Genomic DNA, 21,498 nt, shown 5'->3' with positions numbered 1-21,498 from the left:
CGTCACGTGGTGAGGACCTATTTCCTTTTTATATGTTTATGACTGCTTCAAGATTACGTGATCGTACGTATGTAATGTCATATACGAAACTGTGCTAGACCTGTTGCAGTTCGATGCTAAATCGTGGATAACTGGCATTACGTATAGTAAAGCTTCGTTGCGCACAATTCCAGCACGGAAAACTTTAGTTTACGAGGCCAGACTTCATTTAGTACTTTGCTACAATGAAAGGACGGTATCTATCCTGAACTGCCTGAACTACAGAAACGTACAATCGCTGTTAATTTGAGCATCACCAAATGAGACAATGTGCGGTTTGCATACATGCGTCGTATCGTAGCGAAGCCATTTTGGACAAACCACGATCAGAAAGTCACGTCCGTGCTACATATACGGCTTATGTACTCCAAATGGTTGAGCCTTTAAGCGCCGTTACTCAGATGGCAAAAGTGCATAACAATATCAGCGTAAACTGGAAGGGAAGTTCAACACTGCGAGAACCAATCACACGCCGTAACCGATGAGGAATTTGAACAAAAACATTTGCAAATAATCAACGCACTAATGCATCTGCTCCGCACGTATCTGCAAACACCAAACAATAAACGTTCCAAAATACAATATGCACTGTAGAGTCACACAATCGCTAATATAGGCACTGTAATTTTACATCCCGTTGACTTATATGCAGGCATCTCAGAGCAAATTCGTTCATTAGAGGCAAAAACAAAGAAAAAAACGCGGAAGAAAAATAACGTGTCAGCTTGCGTCCCCCTGGTGTGCGAGCGGATGCAGTCGCGTAATAACGACGCATCTGAATGCGATGGGGCCGAGCACAACCTATTCACAAGCGAAGCGTATCTGCGCATTGCCGCGAAGGACCACATCGTCTGCTGCACGGATACTGGAGGCGCAGCAGAAGAGTACAGCCTACTTCTACCGACGCAATGCTCCCAGTCCACACGCATCAAGCCATGTGCTTGTTGGCACCAACGCATGTTTGTGTGTGAGACACACACACACAGCACGCTCCGTAGTGGCGCGCGGAGACGTCACGCCACTGCGCACGCGGGCGCCGTCTTGGAGCACTCGAACGCCTCGACGAACTCGGGCATGTTGAGCAGGGGCAGCTGACACGAGACACGTGCGGGCACTGCAGGGGAACGCAGATTCACGGACGCCGGGTCAAAGCTGTGACGCTTATCCGGCACGTCATCCCTCTCTGGCTTATCCGGCCTGCACGACAGCAGGCAGAGGCGGCGAAAGAAGGTCCGCTGAGCGGCGCGCCAGTAGGTGTTCCAATTGACCGCACGCCGCTCAGCCGCGTAGGAAGCGCTCAACGCCGCGTAGGCGGTGCGCGCCCCCTGCAGCCAGAAGTAGTATTCGGGCGCCTGGTTGTCCTGCGGCCGCTCCAGGGAGATGTTCATCGCGCCTCGCAGAGAGTCCACGCACTGGTCGTATCGCATGAATGCCACCTGCATGCATACGTGAACCCGATCCCACACATGAGCTTTAGGCGTGTATGTAGGGTGATGGGCGAAGTTCCTCGTTGCGCTGGCAGCATTGTATACCGTTGTTGGAACAGTTGCGTCACGCATTTCGTCACATATTAAAATGGGGAGGTTTGACGTCCCGAACCTGCTCTGAAAATATTTCATCTCTTGACATTGCCACACAATCGTAGCGTGAGGGCTCTCGCATCGCACCTGGCAAGACTGACCGATCCACGGTCAGTCTTGCCAGGAAGGAAACTCAGGAGAGGCCCTGACGTCACTCTTTGTGAAGCGAAAGTGAAGCCGGAAGTTGGCGTTGCTCATGGCGTTGCTCCGCTTATCGGACCAGCTCTCCTCTCTTGTTTACATTTCCCGCGAAACCACGCCGCGCTGCGCGCAACCGTGCTGCTCGGACCCGCGCGCTTCGCAGCAATACTAAACAATCGTTAGCACGTTAGCATGATTCCGCCAAAGAGGGCAAAATTTCCCGCGGATATTCCTTCGTCCGTTGCCATGTGGCGCGGTACATTGCGTACAGCGTTGCATGCGCGTTCATTTCACGAACTTTAGTTCCTCCTGTCCCACCTGGCCACAGCAACATCCGGTAGAGCATGGTCCAGATAACACAGCGCAACAAAACAGGGAGACCAACGCAAACCTGCCCGCACGGCTCATTTGCCACGGTACGAAACCTACGGAGCAACACGTGTGAGCGCACAGAACAATAACAAAGCCGTCATTGTGGCCCGAAAGGTGGGGCCACTACAGCAAAGAAATAAAAAACAGCGAAACAAAGGAGAACCTACTGCGTGATTTCCTCCACACTTTTCTCCTAGAGCGTGGAGGGGGTATACGGCGTCTCCTCAGTTTCCTTCCTCCATGGACCGATCAGATTTAGAGACGAGACGTTCAGTTGAGCGATCACCAGCCGTTTGTGCGCAGGCGCGGATGGGGCGCAAAAGAGAAAATTTGGGGGCTTTCGACCCTTGGACATATGTCTCTGCCTAGGCACTACGGAGGAGGTTTCCTAGCGCGTTTTGTATGCGTTTGTCCCTAGGCGTGATGGCATTGCGGAGTGGGGTCGAGTTTGTTTATGGTACGGTATATTCTGAATTTATGTCGTATATAGTAAGGTTAGCGCCATGAACAGCCGGCACAATGCTTGCTGCTTAACCTCTACAATATGAAAGGTAGCCTGCCATACGAGTGATAGCAGCAGTGGATAACGCACAACAGCGTGGTCATTAGAGGGATTCGCATGATAACGATTCACGAATACGCGGAACCTTTACAGGGCCACTTAGATTCAGTATGTAGAGTCATGCAACGCCGAATTTGTGTATCTCCGTGGTGTAGTTTGCGCGTGAGAAATTGCCCGCAAAAGGCAAGAGGCCAAAGTTCTCGCATATGCTACCGCATGCATAGGGTTTATCTCAGCACACTTGCCTAGAGAGCAGGCACTGAATTCACAAAGCCGCTCATTCGTAAGTATTCGGCACCATTGGTCAGCAGCCTTCGCTATATTATTGTAATGCGGCTAGAAAAATAGGTTGAATAAGAAGCCGACTACAGTTACTGTGGCGAGCGACCCCATTTCAGTGGTTACCTTCCGGATGGATCATCTCTGGTAGCCTACATCTGTAAAACACACAATCATGCGTAACAGTTTTGCTGGAGGTGAAGGGTACCTCGACCACGGAACACGGTTCTCTAACCACCGAAGTGGCCTTGTTGCAGTGCCTCCATTACCACCAGTGATCGAGATGCCACGCGACGAAGACGGAACCCGGACTGTACCAGCTCCAGTACCAGTTTCAGTACCAGTTTCAGACTGTACCAGACTGTACCAGCTTCAGTACCAGTTTAAGGGGCCACTGGTTCCTGAGGACGCCAGCAGCTGGTAAAGCCTCGCATTTTCGCAGGAAGTCCGGTGATTACGCGGACGAGTGGTTCACTCATTACAAACGAGTGAGCAACTACTATTGGGACGGAGTAAGTGAGCTCTCAAACGTTTTCTTGTTCTTGACGGACGCGGCGCTCATGTGTTTAGATGAATAGAAGGACACGCCTACAACATGGGATCGCTTCGTGTCTGAAATCAAAGAGCGTTTCAGCTATTCCCTCGCGAAGGAGCAGGGAGAGCAGACACTGCTTCAATGGGAGAAGCCATACTGAAGTTCTGCAGAACGGTTAATCCTCGCATGTTAGAGGAGGTCAAAGTTGATCACTTGTCGAAGGGAATTGCCGAGGATACTTCCTCATCGGCGTCACTGCAGCACTTTCGAGACCCTCAAGACGCGGCGCATTACACCGGAGTTCGGCCGGCTTGCAAATGTTACGACTGTGGCCAGCGAAGACGACTGGTCATCACTCCATCTCACATCGCCTATTATTAGGCAGATCTCGTGGGAGGAGCTGAGGCGACACGCATAAATGACCACCGACATGGGATTTAATGATGCTGAGCAGCCTTACCGTCCCACACTGACTCCTATATACATTGCTACAACAGGCGGGAACCCCTACAGCGCGAGGCCATGATCAAGGATGCAACGTTAACTACCGCCAGGAGTTTGGTTATCGCAAACCTGCTGTACATCCGCATCGCTCGTCAACTGGATACCCCGAACTAAACGAGAGATATTACCGGCCCGAGCGTGCTAACATCTTCTTTGGTGGATGCGAAGTTGGCCGCGAGCCTCCTGTTTGTTGCAGCTGCGGTGCCACCGGGCCTATTGCTCGTTTCTGTCGCCAGCACCGCCAAACACCAAGGTGGTATGAACCATGACCGACGTCGTTTTCGCCCGAGAGTCCGAACTTCGGCCATCCCTGTTCTCAAGGCTCATTTGCGACTCAAGGCTCATTTGCGACGACCTTCGCTAACGACGTTCCACGACAAATCGCCGCGATTCTCCGACCGCAGCGTGACTCCACCATCTTAACGTCAGTGTCCCTCTCCCTCGCCGCGGCAACGTTCATTGTCACCACCATGGCCGGAAAACTATCCACCGTGACCGACAGAGGTGAGGTCGCTGATGATAATACGACACAGATGTCTCTGCCGGGTACAATGCTGCGAAACAACGTGGAAGTGCTAATTGATGGCCTTGGTGAACACCAAGGCTGTGATATTTGTTATGAGCCTTTATTTCAAGAATCGATCAGGCTATCGGCAGATTGATTTATAGACTATCATTGGCAACGACACAATTCAGCAGACAGCTTCGATGACTGTCTGGCTGCTATCACTCCTAAATTTTCCGATGTTGCCGCTTTTCAGCAGGAACAGCGCAACAACGTGTGCTTGGAGTCTCGGACGCAGCCCGCACTCCCAAAGCCGCTGGTCGGTTTTGTACCAGTGACAGCCTGTTGTATAAACCATCTACTCGGCGAATGGAGCCAGCTTCCTCTTTGCTGTTCCGGAATGTCTCCACTATGATGTGCTACCTTCCACGCATGATGATCCGACATTAGGCACTCTAAATTCGCCCACACGCTGCAGCGTATCCACGAGCGCTTTTAGTGGCCACAGATGCGCCACACAACAAAGTAATACGTACTACGGAATCGCAAAACCGCCCAAAGCAGTGGTAGGGCAGCACTCATGAACCGGTTTCTTTCAAAAAAGGCGATTTAGTGTGGCGTCGGAACCCACAGCGCAGGCGCGGCTCGTACGGCAAGTTTCTCTCGCGATACGTTGGGCCGTTCGCAGTTTTACACCATTTGGGCGACCTAACTTATGAGATCACACGTCTCTAGTGCACAGGTCGGCACTAATGCAAAACCCAACTTGTACATCTTGCACGTGTTGAACGTTATCATCCCATAACTGAACAATTACTCTCCCAGCGGGCTTTGTCTACGGAACGGTGATTGCAACGGCGATCTTGTTCAAGACTACATTAACCGTGCGCTGCTATAGGTGCTGGGCGCCACAGACTGTGGTTCTTGCTACTAGGTTTTCTGTCTCGTTAAACCAACAAAAGCTTTGTCGTGGCAGGGGAGTTACAGTGATCACAGAAGTTCTCACTAGAGGCGCGTTATTACCGTAAGGCGGCGCCAAAGGGCTCCGCAACACACCGTTATTGTACCCGCGGCAAATTCGCAGCTGTCGTACCCTACACATTATAGTCAAGCAAGAAAACAGCGGCATTCCCGTGCTCACGTCGCCTTCTGTTCCAGCTTTACCCCATTCAGTGCCACGTTAATTTTGACTGCAACATACAGCACGACGCTGAGAGCTCACCTGTTCCTGATTCGTCCACAATGACGGCATCTTGCTTGGTACCGCCGCCCGAAGCAGCTCCCGCGCCATTAGCATGCCCAGAGTTCCGAGGGCGAACTCGAGCGGTACATCCTCCGGGTACAAGATGGGCTCACGCCGCACAGCCTCTGGAACCCTCAGCGAGTTGGAGACCACGTCATACACCACACGGCTCTCGAAGAACAGGAAGTCGTCGCTGCCGTACTCGTCTGTGCTGACCCGTAGCAGTGGCGGGTGTTCCAGGAAGCGCTTCTGGCGCGCTCTTCGAAGGTCCATAAAAAGGCCAGGAAATTCGCTTAGCGCCGACGACGCGCTCAGACCACTAACGTCAGTCCCCTCGTTCGCGGACCCGTTGGACACTGCCGCAGCGAAACTCCGCAGAGAGACGCCCCCTAGCGTGACCTTGGCGTTGCGTTTGATGAGGTCACCCATCCAGGGGGAGCCCTCGGCATCTTGCAGCACGGAAGAGAGCACGCGCTCGAAGACAGCCCGCGCCATGGTCTCGTGGGAGCGGACAAATTGTGACGCTACCACGTCCTTGGCGCCACTCAGTGCGCTCCAGGTAGCGCGCAAGCATATCCTAACGGCGCCGTCCGGACCTTCAGTGCTTCGGCGGCGCAGGTAGTCAAAGCGCATCGCCTCCATGAGCACCTGAACGTATACGTACACCACGCCTTTGTCCTTGCGGCTTCCGAAGTAGTCGAGCAGCTTCGTGATGGCGTCCACGTTGGTAACGATTACTCGAGAATGATTTTTCAGATGGGACGTATTCGGCAGAGCCATGTTTATCGCCGCCCGCCACTGGTCACTGCTGATGCCTCTGTTGAGCGACTCGAAGACCGAGATGACGTAGCTCTGCTCGTTTATCGGTGCGACCATGAGAGGATGGACGTGAGTGTCCACATCCGTGATGTCGGAGGCGTCCAGAGAGTGACGTGGACCACCCTTGGGCAGAATCTCGGAGATGGCGCTCAGCAAGGTTCTGAGGTAGAGGTGTAGCTCGGCCGACGAGTTCTCGCAGCATTTTTGGGCGAGCGAGACGCCGCAGCCAATCCTAAGCCTCACGGCTGTCTTCTGCATGCGCACGAGTCGGATATCCAACAGCGTGCGCACTCCAAGCGCCAACGAAAGGTCGACCACGCGTCCGATGACTTCGGGAAAGGTGGAGAGGGCGAGCAAGTCGACGTATTGCTCGAAAGGCCGAAGCATGTCGGAAAGCTGCAGGTTTCGCGCGCCGATAAACTGGTTGCAGAACTGGTAGAACTGCGCCAGGCTAAACAGGCGGGGCGAAACCCGGTTCGGCTCGTCGACCTCATTCAGGCTGCTGTTTAGGTCTCGCAGCAGGTCGCGGGCCGCTCTCTCCACGTAGCCAGCGTCGTAGCGGCTGACCCAGCGGCGGCATACGTGGCCGTAGAAATCGTGGCACGGGTCAATGGACACGTCGATGAGGCGCTCCAGGTCCCGTATGGCACGCTTGCAGCCCAGCGTAGAGCAGGCGTCCAGGTAGTGCGACGTCCCTTGGCGCAGCACAAAGAAGAGCAGCACGCCTCCGGCTGAGATGAGCACGCACAGGAAGCCGAGCACGAAGAGCGCCACCATCTGTTGGTGGTGCTCGATGAGGGACGCAGTTATGTGGGAGATCTCGCGGACGGTGGTGGCTCCGACTACAAAGCAAGCAAAGCGAGCGTCACTTGAGCATCAACCTAAACTGACGGAGTCTTATAATTTGATGTGGCTCAACTCAATTCATGAGAAACGCCCAATTGCAACTTTGCAACGTCTGTAGCATTGTCCCCAAAGTACGCAGTCCATCTCTGTAAAGCTTCAGTTCTATTAACCCGATAGTATTCAGGAGCTTTCTTGAATCCTGCGAATGGCGGTGACAAGAAAAAACGCACCTAATAAGGCTTTTAATTATTCAGGAATCACTGCAGACTCTTGGCAATCTCACATTTTCTGTTATACTTTTTCCTAGCGCACAGAATTTCTTCCGCATGTTGTCGCATGAAAAGTTGCCCGGTAATATGCTGACACCTTCATGCCAACATGAACGAAATGTTATACACAGCAGTCTATTTGCGCACTGTTCACCATACGAACTGCTCTGACTTAATGCGCGTAACCATTTATTTGTCGGGGCTTGTGTTTGTGACGTGTTCTGGCCTCTCGCAAATCCTGCACTCCTCTCTTAAGGCGTTTGCCAGAGCAGGTAAAGCATAGAAATATATTGTTGCGTAAGTGTATGCCTAGTTACTCGTTGCTAACGAGCACACCGTCTCTAACATATGGCCCTTTCTGTCTCGGCCTTTAGCACGTGCACACTTTAGCGGACCACTTAATATTGCAGTCGCTCGGGTGATGCCACTCAAGAGGAAGCTTTAGCTCGGGCCCAAATCCGACGCGGCCTATTCAAATACACGTAAAACGCGAGAACGCTTTTCTGAGATAACCGGCCCTGGACCGATCTTGATGAAATTTGTTGCACTTGAGAGAGAAAGTTAAATTTTAGTGACTGTTGGAAGCGAAATGTCGGTTTAGGGCCTGACTTTTATGAAAAGAATTTTCAAAAATTCGAGAGTTCGAAAAAATTAAGATAAACGCACGAAGTTTATAAATGACTAGCTCTGCGTCAAAAACAGATATCGAGGTTCTGTAAACGACATGCATTAGATCATTCAAAGCGGACAAATTCGATATGCCATGTGAATTTGTTACGCTGTGCACAAGAGTTCTGCAAAAGCTGTATTTACGCATTACAAATTTTTTGTTTTTTAATTTCATGTGTAACATGTAAATTTTGTCCGCTTTAGATGTAATATCAGATAAAGTTCACAGAATTGTGAATTTTTCTTTGCAGAGTTACAGAGTTGTAAACTTGATAGTGTCGTTTTCTGAAAATTTTCGATTTCGCCAATGTTTAATAAAAAATTGACAATCTGAATTCAAATTGGAAACCAACAGTCACTAGAGTTTAAGTTTTTCTTATATATGAAACAAACCTCGTCAAATTTGCTGCAATGGCTGCCGAGAAAATCGAATTCCCCTTTTACATGTATTTAGATAGGAGCACCCGAGCTAAAGCTTAATCTTTATAGGTTATCATGCGTTGCTAACACCTCTGAACACAACGTACAAGACGTCCAGGCGGAACAATTGCAGGCCACTCTTGCAAGACTAACCGCATCTGCTGCAACACCACCATCTATCGTAGCTTATGGTTTACTGTTATCTGTAGTGTCACAACGGACGATCATATAGTTTGCAATATTCATGAGGCCTATACGCAAAGAACCATTAGTCCGTGACAGTGTCCCACAACGTGAATGATGGTGATGAACACTGGTTACGATTAGCACACGCGCTACGCTCGAGAACTAGAACATGCAAGTTCGCGGATCCTAAACATACTGCTGCAGCCCGGGACCATAATTATCCTCACCATGGCTAAGCCGTCTCAATAAAACATGAGTGCGACGGCTGCTAGATCTGGTCGCTTCCATGTGCAACATGCCCATGCGTTATCGCCAATAAAGCTGCGTTCGCGAGGCAGATTTGTCTATGTTTACCCTAAAGCCGGCTACGATTTGCTGCCCGCTGGTGTTAGTGCCCTCTACATTCTTTCAATACGTGAGCAACTATCAAAATGGCAGTGTGTCGTCATTCTACATCACCAGTGAGGCTAAGAGAACGCATATATATATATATATATATATATATATATATATATATATATATATATATATATATATATATATATATATATATATATATATATATAGCCATATAGACTACATATTTCGTCAGAGGCGATTGGCTCTGCTTCCAAGGGAGCTGCTATACCATCATGGCCTCAGCGAACAGCGTACAAGGACACCAAGTCTAACGTTCTTTAGTGAATGTGTGCGCAGGACACGTTGCAACTTCACGCGTGTGCAGGCTGCTAATCTACAAGTTTATGAACGCGGTATGCCGCTTAGTACTGGCTGGAGCGTTGCCACTATTCACAAGAAACCTCAGGAAAAGGGCCGCTGATGGACCCCTGCATGTACCACGAGTATTACTTTTTCCCGTGCGTGAGCTTTTGCCCGCGCCCCAATAACTGAGAGTGAACATCATGCATGGTACTGACAGAGTAGTAACACGTTCATTCAGAACAAATTATCACACCGGAGGAACCAAATCTAGCCTGTAGTTCTTATTTTTTGCAGTAATAGAGTCAGCACTAACATACTGCGAAACTGTGGCGTCATGAACCCTCTCCATTTCTCTATTATTCAGAAATTAAGCATGCATCATTAAATTAACGGCAAGCTGACTGGCAGCGCGGCATTAGTGTATGACAAAATTAAACGGCGACTGCGGTGCCCTGCGGTATGCGCGCGAATCACGTGATATTGGTGAACTGCATACCCGCCGTAACATTCGGGCTCAGGTGTTTCTTGCTGAAAGGACCCTTTCCTCTTCATATGTGCCGCCTGTTTCTTCAACGATTTTTGAAACCGAGGCATAACTATAGCATTTCGCTATACTATACACACGTACGTACTCTTCCTGGAGGCACACTGAAACGGTACATGATCAATGTCTTTCAAATTTTCTGCCACTACATGGAACAATGCGAAGGGTGTGTGTGCGTACTCACATCGAACAGAAGACTTGCGTCGGGTCGTACCGCTTTCAATATCATCCGAAGCCTGCGTAAGAACATGTACACCGCATTAGTTCTTGCCGTTGTCAGACGTGAATGTCAATATATGAGGAGCACATTGAACAATGTGTATGACTCATGACATTTGCGAGCTCTTAGTCTTCACTGTGTTCACGTGTGAGAGCCTGAGTGTCATATACATAGTCACGGCATGCATTTTCGGTGAAGGTCGAGCAATCGTGCATCTCTTCGAGTGTTTTTTTTTACGATCTCGTTATTTAGTACTCCTATTTACTAATGTTAACTATCATCACAAATTCAAAACGCGAATAATTCGGAAACTTCTTCAGTGCGTTGTTTCGTTTCCAGGCTCACCTGCAATTGTAACGGTGGTTCTATTCACTCTGGAACCTACTCTTGGGACTACTCTATGCTTAGAACCTGGCTACAGAGCGATCACACGTCGCAGTTTCTTGTAATTACGCGTGACAGAGGCTCTGAGCAGTTGTTTCTGGCTTGCCTTTCAATTTATACCTGGTGGTATGTCAACTCTTCCTGTGATGCATTTTGCTCCAATTTTATGCAACGTTTTCCACTTAGAAACAAAGTTCGGTCCATATCCGCCTTTGTATTATTGTACAGTTGAAGAAGACGCTTCCATGCGCTATGTGTTTAGTTCAACGTATTTGTGTAGCTTTCCTCACGGTACACTACCTTCCACACGCTTTACCGGGACACGATAAACTATTGCTATAGAAGAATTTTATAGTCAAGCTGTGAAAGCAATATTAAACATTTACGCTGACACAACGCATATGTTACGTCAAGCAAAGGTTTTGTGAAACAGTGAACTAAACAACAACAATAACATGCGCTCAATCGTACTTTTGGACTCCTATGGAAGGTACATGCGAGTTTATCACTTTTAGGTTTTCCGAAATTATGTAAAAAGTTGCCTGCGGCAGGTAGCTTATGGCAGATATCATTGCCCGCCGCTTCGCATATTCCTGCTTCAGGACAATTATGTTATCTGCAACAGGCGATTTCTAAAAAAATTCTAGAAATATTAAAAAAGATCCCGGAAACTAACAGGTCATAGCAATAATCTAATCCAATATTTATACAAAGTACCGTTCACCAGCTATGCAAAAATTCAAGCAGCAGTTCACGCGAATGCACACCGCGAGACATCGGCGCCGTGATGCCGCGAGGTCAAGGAAAAGGTTTAATTTCTGTCGAGGGACAAAATGGTGAAGGTAGGGGTGGGCAGAAAGCAGTGCGACGCGACAAACGGCGGCAAGGTTGACTATTCGATCGATTTGTCCCTGCGTCTGCGGCCTCATGAAAACGGACGCGCTCATGTACCCCTGGCGCACACGTGCCATGCAAAATGACTTAACAGTGAATCGCCTCAAAGGGCTGTTTGTAGGCGGCACGACAGGCGTTTGCGTGAAAGAGGTGGTGTGTAAAACATGGTGGCTATGGCGGGTTTCCGGATCTGCGATTGCTTCCGGCGCAAACAATCCGCAGAATCATTACCTTCGAGATCGGCTCCTGTTATTCCGAGAAAGCGGTCGCCGGATGCTGGATTCGTATAACGGCTACGTCGCACCGTAATGGGTGGAGCATTGGACTGTCTTTCTCAGAGCCCGAGCTTTCATTCTACCATCAAACACCTAACACGCCTTTCTTTGTGTGATATAATCAGCTTAACGCCAGCAGTAGCAGCCCGGTCATCATCATCATCATCATCATCAGCCTGATTACGCCCACTGCAGGGCAAAGGCCTCTCCCATACTTCTCCAACTACCCCGGTCATGTACTAATTGTGGCCATGTTGACCCTCCAAACTTCCTAATCTCATCTGCCCACCTAACTTTCTGTCGCCCCCTGCTACGCTTCCCTTCCCTCGGAATCCAGTCCGTAACCCTTAATGACCATCGGTTATCTTCCCTCCTCATTACATGTCCTGCCCATGCCCATTTCTTTTTCTTGATTTCAACTAAGATGTCATTAACGCGCGTTTGTTCCCTCACCCAATCTGCTCTTTTCTTATCCCTTAACGTTACACCTATCATTTTTCTTTCCATAGCTCGTTGCGTCGTCCTCAATTTAAGTAGAACCCTTTTCGTAAGCCTCCAGGTTTCTGCCCCGTACGTGAGTACTGGTAAGACACAGCTGTTATACACTTTTCTCTTGAGGGATAATGGCAACCTGCTGTTCATGATCTGCGAATGCCTGCCAAACGCACCCCAGCCCATTCTTATTCTTCTGATTATTTCACTCTCATGATCTGGATCAGCAGTCACTACCTGTCCTAAGTAGATGTATTCTCTTACCACTTCCAGTGCCTCGCTACCTATCGTAAACTGCTGTTCCCTTCCGAGACTGTTAAACATTACTTTAGTTTTCTGCAGATTCATTTTTAGTCCCACCCTTCTGCTCTGCCTCTCCAGATCAGTGAGCATGCATTGCAGTTGGTCCCCTGAGTTACTAAGCAAGGCAATATCATCAGCGAAGCGCAAGTTACTAAGGTATTCTCCATTTACTCTTATCCCCAATTCTTCCCAATCCCGGTATGCTGACCCGGTATGGTCAGCAAAGTCCGCAAGTGTTCACAAAACGATTCGCCTTAAATATATGCTTTCTGCATCCCGCGTTCGGACAAGTAGCATAGTGCAAGCCTCACCGCAGGCGATTCCGATGCCAACGCCCCTGCGTCGACGGATGCACCATGTTTGAGGCCGCCGCCCGTGGGCAACCCGGTTGAAGCTGTTGTCTTGAGCATCGGCCGCCGCAGCGAAGCGGTGGCGATGACTGGAACGTTGGGTGGAGCGCCGGACCCGGCTTCCTTCTTGTCTTCGCCAGACGTCTCAGCCTTGATCAGCGGCGGAGACTTGGGAGGTGGCGCCGAGGCAGCGATGCCTTCTTCACTCGCTACATGCGGGCCGGTTAGCGGCCGGTGAGCTGCCGGGGACGCCGGACGATAGGATTTGGCGTGCGCTTTGCGGGAGCGGATGACGCTGTTTCTCGCTTCGTCCAACTTGATGAGGGACTTCTTGGCGCTTTTCGAGGGCTTGGCATCACCGGGCTTGGCGCCGTCGCTGGTTTCTGCCACCGGTGCAGCGTCGGGTGCGTGAGCACCTCCTGGTATAGGGTAATACGGCATAGATGTAGCAATAGTAATGCGTTAGTATTTAAGATTGGCGTTTTGGAAGCAAACACTGCTAATGACGACGCAAGGACAAGAAAAAATTACGGCGCTACCGTAATCGGGACTAGATGCAAGCATGAAATTGCTACCGTCAAAGCAGATTGGCGGGTGATGATAGTAGCCACGATCTTAAAATGGGTATAGTGCAACGGCACAACCTACAGCACACCACACCGCTGCACACGAGCCTGTTTTAAACTGGACCTCATGGCAATTGTCTCGGCCCAACAGCCATTTGTCACGCGCCGGACGCTGCCGGCTTCGCCACGTAGCGCTGCACCACCCTTCGAGCGAGCACAAAAACCCGCGCCGCAGAACTCACGGACCGCTGGCGTTGAAACGAGCACAGCCAGCTGTTTCAGCGCCAAAAGATGACAGTCAAGTGTAATGTGACCTGTCTCTGCCATTTGAACGTCGCTATTGGAAATTACAAATAAAACTTCATCGTTTAGATGTTACAGTTTGAGTGATATTGTGAACAAATATTGCAGCAAACTCGGGAATATTTTTGTAACTTGTTTGCGCAGTAACTAGCGTGTGTAAAGTGGTCCTCTACAAAGGGTTGCGGGCCAGAGACCGTGCTTTGTTAATTTTTTACTGGTGGTCTGGGTGATCTCGTTTTATCCTCACTACGATGCCCGGGTGTTCTCGTCTGAGTGCCCGGCTAACAGCTCTGCCTTTTAGATCAAGGTCACTTCAAGGTCACCGACAACGGGAGCTAAAAGCATTTCATGCATAACACAGTGCGTTGTGTACTTGTTCTTGTCCCATTTTAAGCATTGTTTGATGCCAAAACACCTACGAATTAGCCCATACACATATAGTCGCGTGTTTCAGCTTGGTGTCATGTAGTAGAGCTGCGAATGTTTTGTGCAAGGGCAAAAGAAGCGGACACAGTTGACACTAAATGACAAGTTGCGAGTTAGCGCCAAGTGTATGCAGTGTCTGCTTCGCTTGTCTTTTTCGGCAACAGGCTGCAGTTTCCGCTCTGCTAAACACATTTCTTATCTTCATAACCCGGAGCTCTCTCTAAGTAAATGCGAGAGAACGTACTCGCCAATGCTGTGGAAACTAGATGCGGCGATATATATTACGAAACGCGATACTGCGCCGCTATTTTAGGCACGTACTAGCCAGATAGACGAACGCAAAGCGTACACGCTGGTGTAACAACATCATAGGCTGACATTGTTCTAACACACCTGTTTTACGTGAACGCATAGCAAAACATCGGCATGCAAAAAATATAACCAATTCAAATAATCATGAACATCCCTATTTTTATGTTAACATTTTTTGGTGTCATCTGTTCAGTAGTTCCTTTAGGGACGAAATGCTGGCACTGAAGCCGATGTCGTGACAGGAAAGCAATATTCGATTTTATTGATTTAAGCGGTGGACGTTGGGGAGATGTGCCCGTTGTACTAAAGGGATTTGACCTGGTGAGAGTACGAGCAAGCTCATGACTGCATTGGTTTGGGTGAGGTAGTATAGTATGACTTCTATACGTAGCGCAGGATAAAGAAGGGCAGAAAAGTTGCCGACGACCGATTCATTGCCGACGACCGATTCATTGCCGACGACCGACTCATTGTTCACAAAGAAAACGTGCGCACGGGAACGCGTGGCTCGCGTGGAGCGCGTTGTCTTGCGGCGGCGGCGCGAGCAAGGCAGCGCATGCGCAGTGGGTCCGAAGCCCACGCTAACGTTTCGTTTCCATAGACGGTATCAACGGACGCGCTTGCCGCATGCCTGGACAGCGCCATGGAGAACGACTCGTGCGACACTACGCTTTCCTCCTCGCCCTTTCGCCATACTCTCCTCCTCCGCTTTCCTCCTTATGGTTTCGCTGAACCCTCCTCCTCCGCTTTCCTCCTCGCGCTTTCTTCGTTCTCCCTGTATTTCTCCCTTCGCTGCGCTCCTTTTTCGCTTTTTCATCCTTAGCTGTGCTCGTTCGCTTACGCCAAGGACGCCGAGGGACGCCGATGCTCAACGAAGGAACGGGCGCTTGAGAGCTGCGTGCTAAAAAAAAGCCATCAAGGCACTTATCGTCGCGAATCTGTCTCATCGCCTCTTTTTTGACCTGGCTTATCGCGCGCTACGATATGAAATCATACGAGGAGGCATTGTGGCACCGAAAACATAAATCAACTTAAAGGAAATACTAAACAATTCTTTCCGAACCCATTTTCTTTCATTTTGCAGAAATTGGTAATTTGTGAAACTTGTCATTTCTTCAATTTCGTTCAGACACCCTAGCGCAGATTCGTCAGTGGTACGTCACGGATTTCAATACATACCTAGTTTTCGGTGCTTTTGGTGCAAGAGAAGTGTTCGAAACTTCCTCAGGTTGACACTTCAGTTTGTACAAAATGATGTGCGAGCCATTTTTTCGTAAGCAATAAAGTAGATACAAATCATCACCCTCCTCATCGTCATAGTGTTTTATGTCTACTGCAAGACGAATGCCTCTCTCATCGATATCTGATTACCCTTGTCTTGCTCCAGCCGGCACAATACTTTGCTGTACGCTTGCTAATTTTATCATACCAGCCCTCTCTCTCTTCTCTGCCCTCCTCGGCTGCGCTTTTCTTCCCTCGGCACACATTCGGCAGCTCCAATAGAGCATCTATTATCTGTCCTACGAATTACATGGCCTGCCCAATTCTAATTCTTTTTAATTTGAACTATAAAATAGCAGCCCCTGCCACCATTTTTTCTCCAATCGAAAACGCTGTCTTACTGCCTCTTAATGTTTTGTTGTTTTGTTCCATCACTTATAGCACGGTCCTTAGCTTCTCTACCTAGCTTCCTGCTTAAACCTCCAAAGTTTCTGCCTCGTGTGTTACTGCAGGTCGAATGCCATGATCGGAAATTTGTTAAGGATAGCCGTAAAGCTGCCGGTCATGGTTTAGTAACGCCGGTCATGGTCATGATTTGGTTTGCTGCCAGGCGGCAGCAAAATACTCGTAGTAAATAGCCACGGTACTTTCGGAAGCAAAGTTATTTCGCTGGTTTTGCTTCTTAGAAGGCGTTTACATACATACATACATACATACATACATACATACATACATACATACATACATACATACATACATACATACATACATACATACATATACATACATACATACATACATACATACATACACACACACACACACACACACACACGCACACACATACATACATACATACATACATACATCATCATCATCATCTGCCTGGTTAGGCCCACTGCAGGGCAAAGGCCTCTCCCATACTTCAACTACCCCGGTCATGTACAAATTGTGGCTATGTCGTCCCTGCAAACTTCTTAATTTCATCCGCCCACCTAACTTTCTGCCGCCCCCTGCTACGCTTCCCTTCCCTTGGAATCCAGTCCGTAACCCTTAATGACCATCGGTTATCTTCCCTCCTCATTACATGTCCTGCCCCATTTCTTTTTCTTGATTTCAACTAAGATGTCATTCATTCGCGTTTGTTCCCTCACCCAATGTGCTCTTTTCTTATCCCTTAAGCTTAAACCCATCCTTTCCATAGCTCGTTGCGTCGTCCTTAATTTAAGTAGTACCCTCCAGGTTTCTGCTCCGTACATGAGTACTGGTAATACATACATACATACATACATACATACATACATACATACATACATACATACATACATACATACATACATACATACATACATACATACATACATACATACATACATACATACATACATACATACATACATACAATAACGTCACGGTTCTGTGGCACGTGCTTCCGGTGTGTTTGGCCTGGGTGGGGCTTGCAGAACGTTATACTGACTTATCGACACGGTGGTATAACCAACAGCGTTTTGGAAATAAAAGCACTGCCTGCGCATCCGCGAAACGTTAATGGATGAGGAACTCGTCTGGGCACCGTATTGGTTAGACCACTTTTCATATGCCAATGTACATTTGGATAGAGTGGTTCAGCCATAATTGCCTGATACGTCACCACGATACCTTATACATTAAGCTCTATGCACACGAAACGCCTCTCGTGGTGCCGTATGTAGTAGCCTTACAGTGAGATACACGCTTCAACGTAACGCCATCTCGCACAGTGTGAGAAAACATCGCGCTAGGATATGAGAGAAAGTAAGATAAACATTGAAGAAACTGCAACGAGTTTTCGGACAATTCTAACAAGAGGAGTTTCCCTAAGCCATAGGCCTAATGGGAAGTTCATTCAGAATTTGTTCGATACGTTCAAGTGCAGCAGTAGATTTCAGCGAACGCTCAGGCCTGTACTAAGTACAGGCGCGCCTACACTGCGTCACTGGTGCCAAGCAAATGAACTTTGTGTATTAAACGTCGCGGAGCTGCTACAGGCGACGCCTATCCCCAACTTTTACATTCATTGAAAGAGGTCGGTTATATTGCTACTAACCAAGATAGTACCAGTAGGAGGCAAGATAAATCGTGCTGTAAATGCAAAGCCAATGCACAAGATATTTTTTAGACTTATTTACCTGAATAACATATAGACCAATTGAAAAATATGAACTATGCTAAATTATGTTAATACTGCAATGATTCCAAGATCTGCCCAGTTTGGAGTTATTTGTTCCCAAATAACCACGTCGGTGCCTTACCTAGTTTTTGTTTTCTTCAGTAGTGCTTAAGAAAGTGTGCGGAACAATAACACAGCAAATGCCAATCGGCATTTTGCGGCAAATTTGGACTTACTGAAACTGTTTTGGCTGCCGTTCGGCTTTCGTTCCGTGGTTACACACATCAGTCGAAATTGTTAATTAGAAAACTATATTAGCGAGACTAGGCTGAGTGATAATTTAGCAACTACTACAATATACATTGCCCAAAAATATTTTACCATCAACACTTCTTTTATCGTGGGGCCTATCGTCCCAAAGTAACTATATTGGACTATGAGAAATGTCGCACAGTGAAGGGCTCCAGAATCATTCCTACCGCCAGGGGCTCCCAATTTGTACTTAAGACCAAGTACACGAACGCTTTGGCATGCTCGTGTGCTTAGCATTTGGCGGTACAGACTACCCTGACGCATTTCAGGCGCCTCGTAGATCTTACCGTCCACTATGGCAGGGCTCGTAGTGGGGCTGGAGGAAAGCGAATCGGTGTGTGGCTGGTGCGGACGGGCCGACTGCGATTGCGACCGACGAGCAGCGGCATGCCTAAGCCGCGGCGGCAACGACGCAGACTCGTTGTCTTTTGGTGCCGTGGGCCTAACAGCCGCTTTGGAGGGAGAGGTTGCTGTGGGCTTGGCCGGCCCGGCCGCCAGCTTGCCCGGGAGCCCGCGGGGACCTGGCTCCATGAGCGCCAACGCGGCTTGTAAGCGCCCGCCCGCCGTGGACCAATGTCCAGGGAAGCTAGCAGTCCGCTGGGACGCTTCTATGAAGGTCGCTGCGCTGGACGCTGCTGAGAACGAACCGTTCGACGGTGGAGCTCGTGACACCAGACTGAGTGCTGCGCGTAGATGCAGATCAGATCCTTGGGATATGGAGCGCGCAGCACGTGAAGGGTGCGCCTGCAGCTTCTTCTTCTTCTTCTTCTTCTTCTTCTTCTACTACTACTACTTTTCTTTTACTCATTGACTGGCCTTTCTGTTTCGTGCTGTTGATCGTCTTCAGGAAAAAATTATACCAAAACTCATCTCACGATGACTGTCGACGGTAATACGATTAGCATTCGAGCAATGCAGGGACACACCGTTTGCTGAAGACCTTTCTTTACGATCTGTAGTGGTCGATTCAAGACTTTCATTTATTCGGATATATGCGACATACTCCGATATCATTTCACTTTGCTATTGCACTCACTTGCGAAGGTCGCCCATGAGCATGGCGGCATGACGACGACTGTGTAATGCCGGCTCAGTGACAACAATGGAATGTTGAAGGAGTGACATTGACGGAACGGCAATGTCGATATAACGACCCCGGCATGATAATGTGATGTCGGTTACGAAATGATAACGATGGTATAACGAGTACAGCGTGATGACGGCGAGCGTTTGGCAACGATGGCGTAACGCTTACGATGTGACAAGCGAATGACGAAGCGGGAATGGCAACAACGGTACGATGACGAGGGCATGACGACAACTGTATGAACACGGATGCATCATAGCGGCTTTCTGATATTTGACAACGGATGCATAACGCTGATTTAATGACGACATTATCATTACCCCAGAATGGCGAACAAGGAAATTCGTCGATAGATCGACGAAGGTGGTATGAGGACGACGGCATGACTACAATGAGATGATGTTACTAAAGTGATGAGGACGATAAAACGAACACGTTTCGACGGCGGGATGATGACACTGGTATGACGACGGTAGTCTGACGACAATGGCTAATGACGGCATCAGAAGATTCGGATATCAACGTTACAATGACGACGAAGCGACTACCGTGATGGCATCGCGACGATGGCGTGACAACAAATGCACGACGACAAAACGAAGGCGATTGCATGTCGACAGTATGAGGACAATGATGAGAACGAGTGTATGCTGACGATGGCGTAACGATGATTGTATCATGAAGCCTGTATGATGACAGTGGCGTGCCGATGACTCTATAGTGTAAGTCAGGTGACGAAGCTGGAAAGACCACCTTCACAACGGCATGACGACCACAGTCTCAGAGCGGATGCATGATAGCGACTGTCTGATGACGACGGCATGACGACGGCAGCGTAAGCACGATATAATGACGACAGTAGGGCTGCAATAGCATTACAAAAAAAAAACATTGACATCGATGGAACGACGCACTGTGTATGACGACGACGGCATAACGAAAATGGGATCACTTGCTGGAATGGTGACGATGTTAAAACGACAACCTGAAGAAGACGGCCTGACAACGATTGCATGACGACGACTGTGGAACGACAGTCGAATGAGGATGGCTGAACGACCAGGATGGGCATCACGACGGCGGTGTGACACCGAATGCATGACGACGGCATGACAACAATGGTATGGCGACAACTGTGTGATGAGATTTGGATGACAGTACTGAAATGGTGGTGATGCAACCTCTCCAAGGGCACAAATAACGACCCCGAGCACACACCTAGTGGCCCAAGCAGTTATACACAACTTTGGCGAGTGGGTCTGGGTAAGGGGATAGATAGATAGATAGATAGATAGATAGATAGATAGATAGATAGATAGATAGACAGACAGACAGACAGACAGACAGACAGACAGACAGACAGACAGACAGACAGACAGACAGACAGACAGACAGATAGATAGATAGATAGATAGATAGATAGATAGATAGATAGATAGATAGATAGATAGATAGATAGATACATAGATAGATAGATAGATAGATAGATAGATAGATAGATAGATAGATAGATAGATAGATAGATAGATAGATAGATAGATAGATAGATAGATAGATAGATAGATAGATAGATAGATAGATAGATAGATAGATAGATAGATAGATAGATAGATAGATAGATATGCTCAAAACGGCTGAAGTATGCAAATAATGCGTATCGCATTAACACTGTATATCTGCGCGATGGCGTAAAAATCCGTAATCAATCTCGCTGTCTCGTAATGCAGTCAAATTTCATTATTTAGACGAGGACGGAAGATGCAAAACTGCCTGGAAGTGTCCAAAGTTAATTCAGAACATGCGTTAACGTAACCCTGTAAATGTCAGTAGCATGTTTCCTATAATTAAGTGCCGCATTACTATAAAACGCTGTAGAAGGCCATTATTTGAAGTTCGTTAATTTTTCTTCGTGATTTCCATATCAGCTGTCTTCTGTTCTATTTTTTAGGATGTACAAATTACAAGCTACTCTATCTAACACTGCTACAA

The 21,498-nt window shown here is 48.4% G+C and overlaps 1 protein-coding gene across 1 annotated transcript; it reads right to left on the bottom strand.

The window, feature by feature from the left end:
- Window positions 1–642: 642 nt before the first annotated feature.
- On the bottom strand, window positions 643–19,158 carry LOC126541189 (uncharacterized). Its single transcript, XM_050187874.3, has 5 exons — window positions 18,710–19,158; window positions 13,095–13,552; window positions 10,400–10,451; window positions 5,740–7,421; window positions 643–1,475 (listed from the first exon to the last, which is right to left on the bottom strand). The coding sequence occupies exons 1-5, from the start codon at window positions 18,951–18,953 to the stop codon at window positions 1,053–1,055; spliced, it is 2,859 nt and encodes a 952-aa protein (XP_050043831.1). The 5' UTR covers window positions 18,954–19,158; the 3' UTR covers window positions 643–1,052.
- Window positions 19,159–21,498: the final 2,340 nt, after the last annotated feature.

This window comes from Dermacentor andersoni, chromosome 2 (genome assembly GCF_023375885.2).
Source record: "Dermacentor andersoni chromosome 2, qqDerAnde1_hic_scaffold, whole genome shotgun sequence".
Lineage (NCBI taxonomy): Eukaryota > Metazoa > Arthropoda > Arachnida > Ixodida > Ixodidae > Dermacentor > Dermacentor andersoni.
The sequence above is the reverse complement of the archived record's forward strand: the minus strand, read 5'-3'. Positions and strand labels throughout refer to the sequence as shown.